The sequence below is a fragment of the Phasianus colchicus genome, chromosome 7 (assembly GCF_987193195.1).
Source record: "Phasianus colchicus chromosome 7, bPhaCol1.hap1.1, whole genome shotgun sequence".
Taxonomy (NCBI): domain Eukaryota; kingdom Metazoa; phylum Chordata; class Aves; order Galliformes; family Phasianidae; genus Phasianus; species Phasianus colchicus.
The window spans coordinates 14,881,365-14,898,987 of NC_143442.1; the positions used below are offsets into that span (position 1 = coordinate 14,881,365).

The 17,623-nt window shown below is 55.3% G+C and overlaps 1 protein-coding gene across 3 annotated transcripts in view; it reads right to left on the reverse strand.

The window, feature by feature from the left end:
• NHEJ1 (non-homologous end joining factor 1) overlaps nucleotides 1-17,623 on the reverse strand; it is a 31,234-nt gene that overhangs the window by 12,046 nt on the left and 1,565 nt on the right. For all 3 annotated transcript variants that reach the window (XM_031590498.2, XM_090143809.1, XM_090143810.1), the window contains 2 exons: nucleotides 17,310-17,448; nucleotides 16,118-16,176 (listed from right to left, as the gene is read on the reverse strand). In XM_031590498.2, coding sequence (XP_031446358.2) covers nucleotides 16,118-16,176; nucleotides 17,310-17,448 — 198 coding nt within the window. The remainder of the gene's footprint in view (nucleotides 1-16,117; nucleotides 16,177-17,309; nucleotides 17,449-17,623) is intronic.

Consider the following 17,623-nt stretch of genomic DNA (forward strand, 5'->3'; position numbering starts at 1 on the left):
CCGGGAGTGAGCCCAGCCTTGGAAGCTGGAAGGGACATCCCCACCTCCCTGCCCCATTGGTGGGCACAGTGGGACGTGGGGGTGGCAGGGTCCCAGCTGCGGGCACTGAGCAGAAAGATGGGAGACACCCTTGGGGGAATGCTGCAGGAGCAGGGGTCAAAGCCCCCTGGGATGCACTGACACTGCATGGGGCAGGGTTTGGGGATGCTCAAGGGGGAGCTGGGGACAGAGAAGAGGGAGAAGATGGGGAACTGGGGGCTGTAGTCTTTGCTGCGTCCTCCCACCTGCAGAAATACAAGGACCAGAGATCGCACATCTGCATGGCACATGATCTGCAAAGCCACAGCTTTGCCCAGCCCTGGCTGGCAGCTGCATGGGGAGAGAAACCTCACAGTAAGCGCATCCCTCCCCTCCTTGCCCCTCAAGTCCCCATCTCTCCCACACAGTGCCTTCCCATTCCCTGAGCTCGGTGCAGCAGCCACAGCCAGACACCAGAACTCCAAAGCACGGCCAGCTTGCCGCAGGTGCCAGGGCATCGCCCGCACTGCAGATTTGGCCGCAGCATCCGCTTGCTTCATCGGCTCACAGTTTAATTGCACCCAGCAGCCCTGCCGGCCGGGGCAGGCAGTGGGCACCCGCTCTTCGGCTGCAGCCTGGCCCAGGGCTGGGCAGGAGGCACATTGCCCGAAGCAGCCTCCCCTTCCCATCCCACAGCCTGGGACCCATCCAACACAAAGTTAATTTCTAACCATGGGTAACCACCAATGCCCAAGCAGGGATGATTTATCCCCTATCTGCCTGGGTCGGATTTATGAGCCACACATCCCCTAGGCTGCGATAAAGGCCATGTCTGTGCTCCTCCATCCCCCCCCTGCCCATAGCCCCTCCGTGTGGACCTGCCGCCCCCCCACCCCATTTACAAGCCTTTCCCCAGTGCGGAAACCTGACAGCCCACAGAAGAACAGTAAACAGCACAGAAAATAACACCCGCTGGAGGCCAAGCAGAGACGCTCTGGCCGGGGAAGCCACAAATGGTTCCTGCTTTCGGGACCTGCTCAAGAAAACAGAGTGGGATGGACCCCAGGCTTTTAGCAGCCTTTGAAAGGGGCGAGAGGAGATGCTATGAAAGCTGAGGCCATGCTGGGGATAGCGGGACAATGAGGACCAGTCCCCATAGCATCAGACAGAGGCAGCCCCAAGTGGGAGCAAGCGTTTCCCTTGCAAACAGAACCACTGATAAATGGTGGAAAATTCCTTGATGCATCATCAGCATGGTGTGAAGATAGTGGAATCAGGAGCCCGAAACAGGGCCAGGTACTGTTTATACTTACCCCTGCATCTGGGGCTGAGCAGAGGGTAACAAGGGAAGGCAGCCCCCAACTGCACAGCACAGGGCAGAGCCCTGCAAGAAGCAGGATGGAAGGAGGGACCATGTCACAGCTCTCAGGGCAGGACTTTGGCAGCCCCTCACCATCCCCAAGCCCTCTGTGGAGCTGATAGCGGCAGCTCTGGCAAGAGAGAGAAGAGAGCCTTGTTCTGAGGCCAAGACTAAGGCGATTCAGTGCTCTGGTCCCCTGAGGTTTCTCAGGTGAAACCTGTCTCTGTAATGGCTGTGTCTGTAAAATGTATGGAAATGCCCATAAAACCTGTATCAAATGCTGCATGGATATATATGGACATATGAAATTAGGAGTGCATGGGGAATTGGGGCAGGACGGCTCCCTCCGAGCCATAAACATGCACCAGAAAGAGGCAGGAGGGCAGCAGCTCCAGGAGCTGCACAGACGGGTCGGCACTCCATGGAGCTGGGGCACGGGCACCACGGCTCCAGCCACTGGCACGATAGGATGCCACCAGGACACAGAGACCTCACCATGGGGCAGCATGGGAACAGAGCCCTGAAGCAGGCTTGGCATCCCTTGTCCTGACAACCCAGCCGCTCGCATGGAGTGGGAGGTCCTGGCATCTGCTGAGGGAAGATGCATGTCAGTACCTACAGCCATCCCCTGGTGTATGCCCAGCATACACCTGGCAAAATCAGGATGATAGCAGCAGAAGTAACTCCAGACTCAGTAACCTCACTACCTCTGTGCAGCTCTGCTCTCTCCTACACTGTTCACCTCAGGGTGCATCGCACTGTAGCTCCAAAGCACAAGAGTTGCAGCCTGTGCATGGGGAATGAAGGATGTATTTGACTCCTCAGCAATGGGATCACCTAAATTCCCCAGACAGCAGCAGTTCTTAGTGTTATCAATATCTGAGAGCCATCAGGAGCCTGAAGTGAGGGATCTGAGGATAGAGGAGAGGTGCAGGGACAGTGGGAAGACAACCGCCAGTCCCCATCGGGAAAAAGAGGTGCTCAAACAGTGCTGTGGGGTGCATAAATCAACACACTGCAAACCCTGCTGGGTTTGATAGCAGCCCTGGGAATGCAGCAACCCCTATGCCCCATCCCCAAGGGGAAGCGGGGGCATGAGAATACAACAGGGTACCATTCAGAGCAAGCAACTTCTATTTTTACTCCGAGGGCGTTTGCACCAAATGTGCAGCACATGTGCAACCCCAAACATGCAGAGATACTGAAGTGTACCTACAGCACAGGAAACTCTTGGGGTCTCTCTGCTTGCCTGCTGGTCTTCACATCCACTTCAGTGAGCAGAGCCTTACCACCATCAATATCCCACTGTATGAACCTGCCATGAGCCAGGTGAGAGACCTTATGACCCTCTGCAGCAGATTTGCCTTTTCCTACAATTCCATGACTTCAAGAGCTGAGGTTTATATGAAAACTCCAAATATCAACGTGCTTTGCAGCAAAATCATAAATAAATAGGCAAATCCCTGCCAAGGATTAAGCAATACATCACAAGAGCAGCTGAGCCATGTCAGGCTGCTGTTTGCTCCTTGCACCGCACTGGGCAGAACCCAGTTGGCTCCCTTCCTTCTTCCCTTGCCCTAGCAGAGACCGGCAGCTGGACCCCAAACCCAGCCCTCCACAACTCCCAGAAACGCTTCCAATCCTAGTAGCCTTCCTAAAGCAAAAAAATGGGCTGAGAACCCCCAGATCTGGGGCTTAACCCTGCTGATCCATCTGATCACCCAAGAGAGCTCAGCACAGTGGGACCTGTATGCCCTCAGAGCCCTTGTGCTGCAGGAAAGCCCAGGGCAGGGACAAGCCCCAGGCATGTCCCAGTTAAAAACCCACACCTGGCAAGGCACAGGCTGCGTCCCGGCTGCCATCAGTGTGGGGCTGTGCTCAGAGATCGGGGTAAAGCCCGCCGGTCACTCCACCCCACATCCCTGCTGCGTGGCAGCTGCCACGTGGCTCTCATTAAGGGGACAAAGTGCCTCTGCGAGGCACAGCCCTGCTGCTTGGGAGCATCCCTGCGTGAGGGCAGCAATAGGGCGATGCAGAAATGCAAAGCTAAGGACACGGAGAAACAGCGTGGGCAGTGCCAGGGCTGCAGGGGTGCAGAGCAGACGTGCAAAGCCAGGATGCAGAACCGCAGCTCCGACACTGCGGCAACACAGTGCCCAGGATGCAGCGAGGCGGTGCTGGGATGCGGAGCTGCAGTGCCATGCTGCAGAGCTGCACAGCCGCGGCAGCACGCAGCCGGGAGCTGAGGGCCACCAGCCTTCTGCAGCTGGTGACAGGGCGCCATCTGCCGTGTCCTTGTCACACACTGCTGTCCCCAAAGCACCAGCGCTGAGCCAACATTACACTTGGCCGCGCAAACGCAGCGTTAGCCTCACGACAATTCTGGCTGCCCGCTGCCAGGGCCAGCAGCAGGGTGGCATGCCCGTCTCCAGCCCTGTCCCTTGTCCTCAGCCTCTCCAGCAGCCTGGGATGTGCACACGTGCAATGCACCTGCACATTGCATGTGCAGACGTGGCACTCCACCGGACAGCCCAGGGATGCTGCCCAGGGAGCAGAGGGCACACAGGGCCACCTGCAGTCCCCTCGCACAGCTTGGGGACAATGCACAGGTCCCCGGGCACGGCAGCAGGCTCCTGTGCTCAGCCAGTGCAGTGTGAGGTCACACCCAGGCCTGTGAACCCAGGCAGGCACAGGAGGAACCTTCAAGTCGCACAATTCCTATATTATGTAGTACTAATAAAAAAAAAAAAGGGGGGGGGGGGAGTAGGGCTTGAAGTTTTCTTAGTGCCACATAGTAAAGTATTTATAGCAATCCAGGCGTGAATGGGCTGCTCACAGGCCACACTCCTCCTCGGCGTCAGGATCTCCAGGAATTATTCTGTGCAGTCACATTGTTGTATTCACCCCGAGATTGAGTTTAATTACAGACAGGCGGGCAAACAGGCTGTCAGTGTTCCAGCCTCGCCGGCAGAAGGGCGACTGAGCTGCCTTTAATGAACGGATTTTAAAAAGACCCAGGGCTGAAAGAGTGAGGGGGGGAAGGAAGGAGGGGGGGGACGTGAGGCTCTGGAAAAGGCATGGGGTGAGCAGGGGGACAGGGCTGGGATGCAGACAACAGGATGATGGTGGGCACATAGAGGGAGAGGTGCATGGCTGAGCTCTGCCCAGATGTAGCACGGCTGCTCCAGCTGCAGGAATGTGCACTTAGTGCAGGATGGCAGATCTGTTCGGAGACCCAAAGAAAAAGGGGTTGGGGAAGGCTCCCAACTTATTACAGAGCAGGGTATAAACAGAACAAATAAATATAGAGCTGCTTTATTACAAGGCCGACCATCTCTGGTGGCTGGCTGATTACAGGGCAGGCTGCTCCAGTGCTACCCAAGCCCGGACCTCAATAAAGGCCAGATTGGAGCTGCCTTCTGCTCATTTACAACTCTGCCATGCCGCTCAGCCCCGCGTGTGCCCACTGCTCTGCATCCCATCACCGGGATGCAGCAGTGAGGGAGAATGAAAGTTTAAACAAATAGTGAGTAAGCGACGAGTAGGGCAGGCGGGATCAGCAGCCTGGCAGACACGCTCTAAAAATACCGTTTATTTTCCTAAGGACTTCCAAAACCGGTGATTTACAAAATAAAAATAAAGGAATAAAAACTATAAGAATTATAGATGCATCGTGGGGGTGGGAGGGGGGAAGACCCAAGAACAAGGAAAGAAAAACACCCTGATGAGTAAGGCGCACGCATGACGTACATAAATCCACCGGGACGGAAAGGCACACACGGGAGCAGCACACGTGCGGGGTTGCTCCACAGGCTGCACACAGCCAGCTCTCTGCTCTCTGCTCCCCCGGGCCGAGGGCATTCACCTCCATGCACACACACACGCATCTTTCCAGGGCTGAAAAGGCACTTTGTCTCCCAGTCCCCAGCTGGGATCCCAAGCCATCCCGCAGCCCCAAGGGCTCCCGCGACCACCTTGGTGCTGAATCCCTGTGCCTGGCGCCAAGCCCCCAGCATGCCCACAGCTGATGGGGGAAAGGGAGAGTGGCACGTCCGTGGGGCTGTGGGCCGGGAGGCTTCAAAGGAGTTGATTTAGTATTGTTTCACCTGCCCTGAAATGGGCGCTTGAGTGAGGGATGGAGGTTGCCTAGGGTCATCCTGGCTCTGAACAGAGCCCTTATAGCGTGAGGAACGAGAAAGTGGCTGCCCTAGTAGGAGATGGTCCTCTGGGCACAGTTTGTGGGACAAGTCTCATATGTCCTCCATGCACTGTTGTGCCAAGGGCACACTTCCCCAGACAGCTCCCCGCTGTGATGGACACGTCACCCCGACCACCAGCTCCACTGGGGTCCCCGTGATGCCTCAGCACTGCTGCACTGCTAGGGTGAAGAGGCAGAGATGAAAAAGAGAGCAGGCAGTGCCAGCGCTGCTCCCAGTTCTTCAGCACTTGGTAAGCCTCCCAGCTCCAAATGCACCACCACATTCCCAGGGTCCCCACCCCACATGCTGCCCACCATGCCCAGCAACCCCATCTGGCCACAGAACTCTGACTGCCCTTTCATCGCAGCACCAACCTGCCCTGACAACAGTGAAGATACAAACGGCAAAGCAAGGCACAGCAGAACCCCAAATCTCCTATGGGATGGCAACACCCGTGCACACCAGGGCACCTGTATCCTTTCTGCCCTTTCACCACTGCTGCCCTCCACTCTCACCTGCACTGCTCAGGACCGGAGCTGTCACACAGTCAGCCCCCCCTCACCCCCCAGCCCAGAAAGCGGAAAGCAGATCCTTGCAAAGGGCAGCTAATGCGGAAGCTGATCGCATCCCGTAGTGCGATCCCGGCGGGTGAGGAGCAGGGCAGCTCCTGGGTCGTCAGGTTATCGGATGATAACAAGGCAGCACAGCCCGAGCACGCGACTTCCAGCAATGCAAGGCTGCTTCCTTTGTTTTGGGAAAACAAGAGGGGAACCAGACCTTTTCTGGCACGTTCTTGCCCGGTCTGAAACTGTCCCCCGTGTGCACCGGCTCTGTCCCCCTGCCCCATCCCAGCGCTGTGGCCACAGGATGATGGGGACAGAGCCAGCCTTGGCCCTTTCCACCTCTCCCAGACCCAGTGATGGGGCTCAGAGAGGCCAGGACACCGTGCTCTGTGCCATGGGGACCCTGCCTGGGCCAGCTTAGCTCACTGCTGTCCCCAACCCCAAAGGTGGGGTGAGCCCCCTGCCCATGCAGGGAGCAGCACGGGCCTCAGCAACTGTCCCCTCATCCCTTGCAGCTATAGCCCCACTCCCCAGAGAGCTGCGGGTTGGATGGGGGTATGGGAGCCCCCCTTCCCCTTCCCCAGAGGAGGAGGAGGAGGAAACATAATAAGAAAAATAAAATTTATAAGCCAGGCAGTAATTACAGCGTGGCTACAAAAGGCTGCCTCGTCAGGGCCATCATTATGTGGCTAAATTTAACGCCCCGTGGCTGCTCGCGGGGGGAGCCGCGTCCCGGGGCTCTGAGCATCCACACAGACGCCGGCCCCGCTACCTTCTCTCCGTGCCGGCAGGGCAGCGCAGCTGAACGGCAGCCAAGAAAGCCATAAAGCAGGTCAGAATTTTTTTAATAGTCTATTTACCAAGATGCTGTTTTTACTGCCGAGGTTTCTCTCGTTTTATCTCTGGCTTTTTTTTTTTTCTTCTCTCTCTTTTTCCCCTGACTCCTGAACAGACTGGGCTGTATTTTCTGGTTTAGGTTCCTCTCTCTCACTTGCTCTAAATACTATTTTCAGAACTCTAATTTTATATGGTATGTCCCTTTTTTTTTTTTTCTTTCCTCTTTTTTTTTTTTTTTTTTTGGTAAATATTTGCCATGACTAAGCCAGGACACATCCCGTTTAAAAGGCTCCCATCCCACAAAACATCAGCCCTTTAATGACATGAATCTCATTAGCTCTCCCATGAAAAGAGGTATAGAAAGGGAGCATCACTCGGTCCCTCTGAGTTCCTGTATCTGCACAGACGTATATTTAGCCGTGTGTACTGTACAGTCACAGAAGAAGACAGTCTGGGCACACGCACACCACCCCATTCACATAGAGGGACCAAAAACAGGGGCCCCTGGGATGGGCTCTGTGGCCAGTGGGTTTTGGGATATCCGTCTGTCTGGGATGGGTTTGGGAAGGGCTCTGAGCCCCACAAAAGCCAGGCCGGGCCCTGGGAGCCTGTGGCCAAACACAGAGGAGCCTCAGAGCCCCTCCAGACTGGGCTTTGGGATCTTCTGGGGCCAAGCACGGGGCAGGCAGAGCCCATCCAGATCCATGCATGGGCTACTCCAGCCTTCTCCCAGCAAGACCCACTAACTGAGTCTCACTCTGTGTCTCCATCCATAGCAGCATCCTCAGTCGGCAGTCCCTTCCACTCTAAAGTTCCTTACTGGGCATGGTCAACCCTACTATAGCATGGTCATTACTTCCTCAGCATGACCATCTTCCTTGGTGTGGTCTTTCCTTCCTCACCACGGCCAGCCCTTCCTTGATATCGTAATTACTCCCATGCCATGGTTACCCTTCCTCTTGACTCATGCTCTCAATTGCCAACTGGTACCAGAGGTGGAATCCTCAGGAGATGCCATGGGCTTCTCCATGGCTGAGATGTCACCCACACAGCCTGAAGTCAAAAGCAGCAGGAGACATCCATGGAGAAGAAAGGAAATGTCCACAGCGAAGAGCGGTGACGTCCTTGGAGAAGAGTGAAGATTTCCATGGAGAAGAATTTGCTCTTTCTTTCCCAGGTCCTGTCTGTTTGTTCCCCATTTCTAGTCTAACCAGGTTATGATGCTACTCTTAAGCTCCATTGCACCCCTTGCATTTTGATACTGGCTCCTCGAGAGCCATCCCCAACAAGCTGGGAGTGCATGCTACAAACATCTCTGAGCCCGCGTCCAGCTGAAGCTGTGCTCCCACATCTATGTGAGCGCTCCTTCACACTTTGGGGGAGACAGTAAGAGAATTAACCCCACATCTGGCTGCAGACAAGCAGCACTGCTGCAGGCAGTTCCACAATCCAGAACACCGGAGGAGCTAAGGTGCACAAGGAGAGCCCCACCTGGCCGAGCAAGCGGCTTCAGAGCTGGGGCTTTCTGGAAAAGTGCAGCCATCCTATGCGTGAGCCATAGCCAGACTTCAGCACGTGTACCAGGAAGGGCTGTGCGCTCCCCCCTTGCACACGGCAGCCAACATTAATTCATTAACAGTCCCATTAACACCCAGCTGTGGTTTCCCCCCAAACTCAGGCAGGGACCCGCTCCCCTGTGACAGCTGCTGACAGGCCAAGTTTCCACATTCAGTCCTTCTGGAGTTCTGTATAAAAATAAGTGGTGCTTTTTTAAAAAGGAAAACTGTATTTCCCCTCTACGCACACCCGCACGCGCGCACACACGTGCTGCGCTCACAGCAGGAATTTGCTCACATTTCCCCCACCCACAAACACATCTTCTTTGGCCAGAGACCAAATGTGGGCATTTTGAGCCCGAAATATCAGGCTTTTCAGCACCCGGGTCACAAAAAGCTGGCACTGCCCTGAGCTGGGCTGAAACACGTGCCCACTCCCACATCACCAGGCTTTGCCATGCCCCTTCCCTCACTGTGTCATGGGTGTCACACAGGGTCTGATCTTCTCCAGTCAGCCCAGCTCAGCCTCAGCATCCTTCCCATTGTCACCCCTGGGGGTGGGAAGCCCTCCGAGTTGCTGGTCCTGGCCAGGGCTTCACCCAGCATCCCCAACAAGGCAGCCATCAGTACATCCCCAGGAGATGCCCTCAGCATCCTACTTGGGGAATGGTGCCCAATTTCTGGCACCTAGTTTCTATTTTCTCCTTTTTCTCCTTTTTATTGCCTTTTCTTGGCAGCTGTGAGCACCAGCTACTCCAGTGCTTCCTGAGAAGATGCCCAGACAAGCACCCATCAGGACCTGGTACCCAATGCCTGTTTTGCCCCTTGCACATCCTCATCTTTCCTAGGCAGCCATGAGCACCATGTTGGGGAGACAACACCTGGCCCTCCAAAAGCCCTAGACACCCAAGTGCCCCCAAACCCTTTCCCTAACACATTGAAGGCACCACAGCCTGCACTAGGGGAACTGGAGCTGGCCACTGCTTCAGTTCCCTAGGGAGGGCAGGGCAAGGGCCATATATCTCCCAAACACCAGGCCGCTAGCAAAACGCCCCACATCCCTTTGATACAGAGGTGTTGGGCTCGCTGAGAGCCCTATAACTACTCGTGTCTTTAAATAGCAAAACTCACAAATGCCCCCATAGGGCTCGGTGTCTATAAGTTGTCTATATATTTGTGTACACACATGCACACAACACACAGAGATTTATTCGTGTTTTCAGAGCGGTTCAGGAGACATTCCAGGACGAAATTCCAGCCAGCGCTGGAGCCAAGAACATCAGTCGCCCCGGCGCACGCTGCCCCCTCTGCCTGCGCACACACTAAATACGGAAAGGGAGAGGTATAAATAGGCAGAGAAATACATGAATGGCTCTGTTTCCTCACACAGATAAATAGTACACAAAGGTCCGAGCCGAGAGGGAGCAGGCGGCCTCAGGAATGCCATGGCTTTGCCAGGGCGTGCGCCCGGAGGGCAGGATGTGCCCCTGGGTGCGCAGCAGCCAGCGCAGATGTGCACAGCTGGATGGAGCCTATCCTCTGCATAGCAGAGCACAGGGGCACTGGGCAGGCAGGGAGCGGCTCCCAAAATGACAAGAAAGTAATATTCTCATCCAGACCCCAGCACAGGGGATGGAGAAGCTGCCACCATCCTATACTGACACAGAGCAGTTCCTAAGGGCCCCATCACAGTTCATCTTGTTCTCTTCCCCAGATCCCTCTTTGCTCACAGTAGCTGCTGCCACATCCCAAGATGCAGGGCTGGGACAGCCACTGCCCTGCACAGAGGAGAGGGGCAGATGACACCAATGCACTGTCCTCTCACCCACTCTTTTCCCTCCTCTGTCCTCAGTACAGTTCAGGCCAGGCTGGGTTGCAGGGCTGGGAGAAGCCTGTAAACCATGGGGCTGAGAGCCCCAGCCCAAGGGAGCGGGCTGTCGGGGCAGCAAGATTGTCCCTCACAAGGCCCTGCAGTTGCTCTGCTTTCCGGAGGGGGAAGGGGCTCTCCCCCTTCAATGCCGCCATTTGAGCTGAGGCCTGGCACTGGCTCAAACCACTGCTTACTGACGCAAGATCAATCATCCCCTGCGTGGTCGGTGCCCATGCATGGGCTGGGGCCACTGCTGCATCAGAGGGGCTCTAGGCCCTGCTGCCAGAATGCCTATGACACCCCTTTGCTTGAGTGCAGTAACAACCAAAACATGGCACAGTATCCTGGCACAGCATAGCATTATGTGGCACTGCATGATACAGAATTGCATGACACAGCATGGCAGAGTACAGCACAGTGTGTCATAGCATAGCATGGCATAGCATAGCATCACATGGCACCTCATAGCATAGTATGGCATGACATGGCACACCATGATGGTACAGCATGGCATGGCACATTGTATGGCAAAGCACAGCATAGCACGGCATGGCACAGAGTGGATGAGAAAGCCCTCAAATGCAAAGAAGGGCTCCCTGTTTGTGCCTGTACATCCCTGTACATGCACACTGGTGCATCTCCATGGGTTATGCCATAATCCAGGGAGAATCACCACAATGACCAACTCCACCTCTCCACCCCCAAAAAAGCCTCCAGGTGGAACAGGCTGCCTGTGTCCAGCTTGTGTTACATGCTCTCCAGGTCATGCAGTGCAAGGACTGTGGCTGAGTGCAGACACAGCCACTGGGGTCAGGCTACAAGCCCCACACTGCAGCAGGCACCCTACGGTGTGCATCCTTAGCCCTAACAGGGCAGGACGGGCAGCTGTGATGGAGCAATCACAGTCAGCAGGCAGGCAGCCAGCACGGCCCCAGCTGTGCCAGAGGGGGTTTGTTCCTTGCCCACGGTCTGGGCGCTATTTTGGGCAGCCCACTGCCCCGCAGTGCCCATGCCAAGTCTGGTTTTAGCAGTGTGCAGCTCCACTGACTCACCGCTTGTATAAGCGGCCTGTGGTCGCCGGCGGTGGCCCAGAAAGTGCGGCCCAGTCGGGGCCCCCCTCACCTGATGGTGCCTGAGCAAATAAATAAATAAAGCCACACTGCACCCACCACGCGCCTCAGTGGCAAACACACAGGGCGGGCCCGGCGCCCACGCAGCGGTCAGCCCCCATGCAGCAGTGGGTACCCACACTCACCCCAAACTGCCCCTCTCCCCACAACCTGCAGACGGGTGCACAGAAATGAGTGTAGTGTACAGAAATGGGATGCTGCGTTCTGCCCAATGCACACGTCAGTGCTGGGACGCACACGTGTGCTTTTGCTCAATGATGAGTACAGCACTGAGGCCTGGATGCATACGTGGGCTTGCTCCTCTCAGCCAAGCATCCCCAAGAGTCAGCCCCATGTTCCTCATCTGCCCTGACCCCCAGTCAGCCTTGAGGACTTGTGGCTTGTCCCTGCTAGCGCAGAGCTGTGGCCCTTCCCAGTGCCATGCATATGGAGCTCAGTGCAGATGAGCACCCGCAGCTTCACCCTGTGCCACAGACCATGTGTGTCCCACATCACGCCTGTGCCACTGGCCCAGAGGCAGCTGCAAAGCCACAGCTACCTTGCACTAATTAAAACCATTTGTCATCAGAAGGAGCCAAAAGGCTGTTTCCTCCTCTGCCACCCTGCCACAGCGGGCTGGGTTTGCAGGATGGACATGGTCCCTGCCCTGCCCAACACATTGCCAGAGTCACCCATGGGCAGCCAGCAGCAGCTCCAGTCCCCAGGCTTATTTTTAGCACCTATTAAAAAGGAGAGGCAGAATGGTGCGGGCAAGCAGAGCCTGAGCAGGTGGCTGGCTGCACGTGCTGGCACTGGGCAGGTGAAAGCCAGCAGTACCAGTGAGAGCCCTCCACCTGCCCGCATGCCCCTGTGCCCTGTGGGATGGGGACGGACGCCTGGCCCTGTCCCAGCCCTGCTGCAGAACAATGGGATGGGGCTCTGACCCCCGCACTCCCTGACGTCAGTCCTGCAGCCCCACCAGCCCCAGCCCAGAGTTCCCACTTGCCCTCAGCTGGGGCCACGCTGGAAGCTGGTGTTTGTTTATCTTCCTCTCCAGCATTGCTTGTTTTGATGGCACATCCTCCTCCTCGCTGGGCCAGGTCAACCCGTGAACCCTCCACGTCCTGTTTGCCGGGGCCCTGCACCACAAGCCAAGTGCACAGGGCGGCCGGAGGTGCGGAGCATCCACCCCAGCGTGCACCGGCCACAGGAGATAAAAATATGCAGGGTGAAGCATCCTGGGGCACAGGGGCTATATTTGAACTGATCATATCTGTGAGTTTATCCCAGTGGTTTTGACTGCTCTGTGGCTGGGCCAGTGCAGGAGAAATGACCCTCATCACCACGGGGCTCTCCAGCAGTGCCTGCTGTAGATGTGTCCCTGGACCTACAGCCCCAAGGTGCTCAGCCCTGCAGCTGACCGCTTTCCCCCTCCCCATGTGAGCCCCTGGGCTTGCCAATAAAAGCTGCCGCCTTCACCTTGCCATACGCGTGGCTGCTGCTCTCCCTTAGTTCTGCCTGAGTGCAGGCAGCTGCTAAGCAGTGAACACTTGCCAAAAACTGCGTGTGTGAAAGCGTCGTTTCCTAAACGTATAAATATTCCCAGGGCTTTGCTGGAAAACTCCCCACGATTAGTTACAACACCCTGGCCAGCAGATCCTTGTGAAAGGGCATGCTTAGCAGTGTGCTCCCGTGCAGCTCTGCCTTTGGGGCTGGCAGGTCCTTTCCTCTCCATGGGGCATGTACCATCAGTTTGGGAAGTTGAGGCTTCAAAGCTGCCACAGGCAAAGCTATGGAGTGCATTCCTGCATCCTGCGGCCCCGCACCCCATCACGTTGCCCTCATCATTAAACATCTGCAATCTACAGTCTCATTGCACATGGGACCATCAGAGCTCTCCATCTGACCTCTCAGCCACTGATGTTTAACCACGCACAGCCCGATACTGAGCCCAGCATCTTGGTTTGCTTCCCAGCAGGCTCCCAGCCCGCTTTTGGAGACATCAAGAGATGGAGACTCAACCACTGCCCTTGGGAACATATCCCAGTTGCTAATCACCCTCAGGAACAAAACCATGTGCCTTTGTCCTAGCTGGGAATCGCCTGGCTCTGACTCCCTGTGCCTGGCTCACATCCTGCTGCTCTTTGCTAGATTAAAGGGAGCCCTTTGCTAACCAGCATCTTCTCCTTGTAAAGACCCTCATGCGCTGCAATCAAGGCACCTCTCAATTTTCTTTCTGATAAGCTAGACAGAGCTCTTGCCTTCCAAGTCACTCAATGCCGGGCTCTCTCTAGCCCTCAATGAATTCCTGTGACTCCGCATTGATTGCCCAGTATCTTTTTTACAACCCAGGCATGGGAGCTGGTGGCAGCATTCCCAGCATCCTGCAGTGTGCCCAGAGGGACCCTCTGCCCCTCCTGCACCTCTTGCTGCTCCTATTATAATGCTACACAGTGCTGAAATACCTGCCCATTTTGCAGAGATAACTAGATTGTCTAAACTACTCCAATTAGCCTCACATTCCCAGAGCAGAGCACTGCAGCAGCTCCTGCCAAGGATGGAGATGCCCTGCTGATGCCATGAGGTGTCTGGAAACCCCAGCTTCACAGCCAGAAGGGCAGAAGGAAATCAGGAGTGATGAGGGAACAAGAGAAAAGACAGCAGCAAATATCATGGTGCTCCTTGGGGTGAATCCATCCCAGGCACATGCAGACCTGGTGCCACCTCTCCAAAAGGATGTAGTAGAAATGAAAAGACACAGAGGTATGCAGAAGTCTTTAACAGCTTCTCTGCAGCAGAAGGCTAAAAACCCAAAGAATGCTCAGCCTCAGAAAAGGGCAGCTCAGAAATCCTGATAGAGATTCTATAAAATTCACAGTGGGAGTTCTCCATGGAATTGTACAGAGAAACTGAGCAGCTCCCTCCTCCCTCCAGCACAAGCAGCCTCCCAGCACCACCGAGCAGCTTCTCCCATGCCCTACGCCATAGACCCCAAGCTTCCACCCCACATTCATCTTTAGCAGATGTTGTGCATCCATGCCTTGGACACAGACATACTTCATCATCTCCTAGTACCGGCACGTCCACCTGCATCCTTCCAGCAGCAGCACAGAAACATTTGCCCAGCACTTCTGCCATGTCTGCTTCACTATCAATCATCTTACCACCTCCACCTACTAACAGGCTTAGCCCGTCGCTGGGACTTTGGGGTTTTCTCCTAACACACTAAATAAAACCTTTTCCTTCTGTCCTTCGCCATGATTTTTTCTCTGATGTCTTTAGCTTCTGTTACCCATTTTCTACACTTCATAATTTCTAATTTATATGGATTGCTATCTACTCCTGCTCTCCCATTTGTTATAAACTGCTCTTTTATTTCTAATTGCTGCCTTCACTTTGCTGCTGAACCAGAACGGGCTTTCGGCCAGCACTGCCCTCTTTCTTGATTGTGGAATTGTGGCTTTTTGTGGCTTCTGAGACTCTTCTGAAAGAGCTCACAATTTTCATTCACATTTTTCTATCTAAATGTTTCCTCCTAGCTGATTTCACTCATAATTTCCCCCTGCTTTGGGAAATTAGCCCTTTCAGAGCATGAAGGATATAAATTACTGTTTAGGAATGTCCTTTCTTTGCCCAGGGTGAATGTAATCTGGTCGTGATCATCGGTCCCTAGGCAACCTCTAAGTTTCAGTCCAGCAATGAATTCATCTCTATCCATCATAACCAGGGGGAAACGAAAGCTGCCTGTGCTGGATGCAATGCCTCCTATGTAAAGGAGGATCGCCTCTAATTTTTAGAAGCTCTGCAGATGGTTTATAGCCAGCTGTACAAGAACATCAGCATGTGTCCCACAGAGCAATGTGCTCTCTATGCAGCATGTGTGACACCACACTCTGTGTTCCCAGCTGATACCAGGGTCCCCTGCTACTGCTACTGCTCCCCACTCCTGCACAGCTGGCAAGCAGAAGCTCCGGAGTCTTTTTGCGCTCATTGGTATCAAATAATTTCTGACATTTCCACATTGCTTTGAACCATTTTAGTGGTTCTGTGATAAAAAGGGAGCAGAGGAAAGCTTCTGCTTCCAACCTCACTTTCTCCAAAACACATATCTGATTTCAGAGCCAAGCGTGCCATGGGGTGAGGGGTGAGCGTGACACCAAGAACAGGCTGCACAATCAGCCACTGCAAAGCCGCTCCTAAAAGCCAAAGATGAACCAGAGCAGATGGCATCTCCTCATTCATCTGCTTTCTGCCTGCTGTCAACATCAAGCTTTTGGGTCCACAGGAAGGTGCCCTCAGAGCAGCCAGCTCGGCTCACAGCCCTGGCAATTCCAGCAGCTAGGCAGCGGTGAGAGGATAACAAAACTCAGTGCCATATCCCCAATGGAAGACACGTCCCCAGCCCAGCTTGTCCTTCAGACCAGACAAAAGGGCTCAAGGAGGGACACATGAGAGCACAATGAGCATTACCCCTCTCTAGCCAGGTCCAGCCATCCCTACCAGAGCTCCCCATCCAGCCCAGCAGACCACAAACTGGGGCCTCTAGTTTTCACTCCTCACAACACCTCGGTTGGAGGAAGGAGAAGGACTGGCACCACTCCTTACCTCAGCCATGAAGTTCTGCAGAAATGTCTCCTCGCGGAAGGGCTCTGTTCGCAGGCGATCTGCAAGGGGGAGCAGGAATCAGTCTGAGAGGGACAGACAGACCTCCCAGCCCAGTTTCACATTCTCCTGCCTGTTGGGACTGCAGCTTCCAGGGGAACAGCACTCATCCCCTGAGCCAGCCACACCACCTAGCAGGTCCTTGCTCTGGGGACACATCTTTCAGCTACCCGAAGGTGCAAGTGCTCCTCTGCAGCAGCCCATGGGCTGGTTTCTCCCCTAGCAAGAGGTGTCCATTATATTTTGATGCCTTACCCCAGCTTCAAGAAGAGCCCAGATTGGGGTCTGTGGAGATGCCATGACTTGTCCACATGTGAAGAATCTTGGAAGCACTGCCCCAGTCTGCACATTGCTCAGCCATGCGCCCAAGGGATCCGGAGCTGCTCATCTCCAGCTGCCTTTCTGGGGTGAACCTGACTGCGTCCTCGTGTTGCAGGATAGGGACAAACCCCCATTATACCTCATTCTGCACTAAGTTTCTCTCATCATTGCAAAGGTGTTGCCTGAAGAAGTACTTGGCCAGCTTTGCTCAGGTATACTGAGCAATGCAAGGGAAACCCACCAGTATCACTCCCTGGACCCCAGACAGGTTTTCCAGCTGCTCCAAGCTCTGTAGAACAGGGCAGGTGAGCACAGCTGGCTGGGCAGATTGGGTGCATTCAGCCACTCTCAGGGACAGGGAGCACACTTCAAGAGTCCCCTCAGCAGGACCTAACCCTTGTCCTCTCCAGGGGGCTTCCACCTTCCTATCTTCCACACCAGGCTGCATGCTGGACAGGGGCCGATGCACACAGCTGCACTTCCACCAAAGTCAAGCCAGGAGCTACTGGTTGCCCTCCAAGAGCTCTGCAGGAAGGAACCAGACTCGGCTCCAGGACCAGCCCCTGCTGGCATCAGCACGGACTCCTGGGGAGCAGCCAGGTGCTCTCAGCAAAGCGGAGAGCCCCTTGGCGATTCCCCAAGTCTTCCAGCTACCAGCCAAGGGCTGTTCCTCCCCTCACTGTCCCCAAGGGGCTGCTCCCCAGCCTCCCGACTACCGTCTTGCCGCTGGAGCGGCTGAACATGAAACGCAAGCCTGGCTGGGTGATAGCCAGGGGGAACAGAGCATGCCAGCTCGCTGCTTGAGCCTCCTCACCTCTGCTCAGAGTGGCCCCGCTCTCCCTGTAGTCTTCAATCTCAGCATCCTTTCGGAGCAGCAGGGAGGTCAGCTCTTGCACCTGGTGCTGCAAAGCCAGGCTCATCCCTATCAGGGGGCGCACCAGGTGACGGCACACCTAAGATGTGAGCAAGGAAAAGGGAGCAAGAATGCTGCAGGACACATCCCTCCACCCTATCCCTGCCACTTCACAGCTGGGGACTGCAGCACGAGTGGGAGCCCAGTGGGGACAGGGTACGGCGGCCGTGCTGCCTGTGCCACCTGGAGTCCAGCAGGAGGCGAAGAGCCAACTA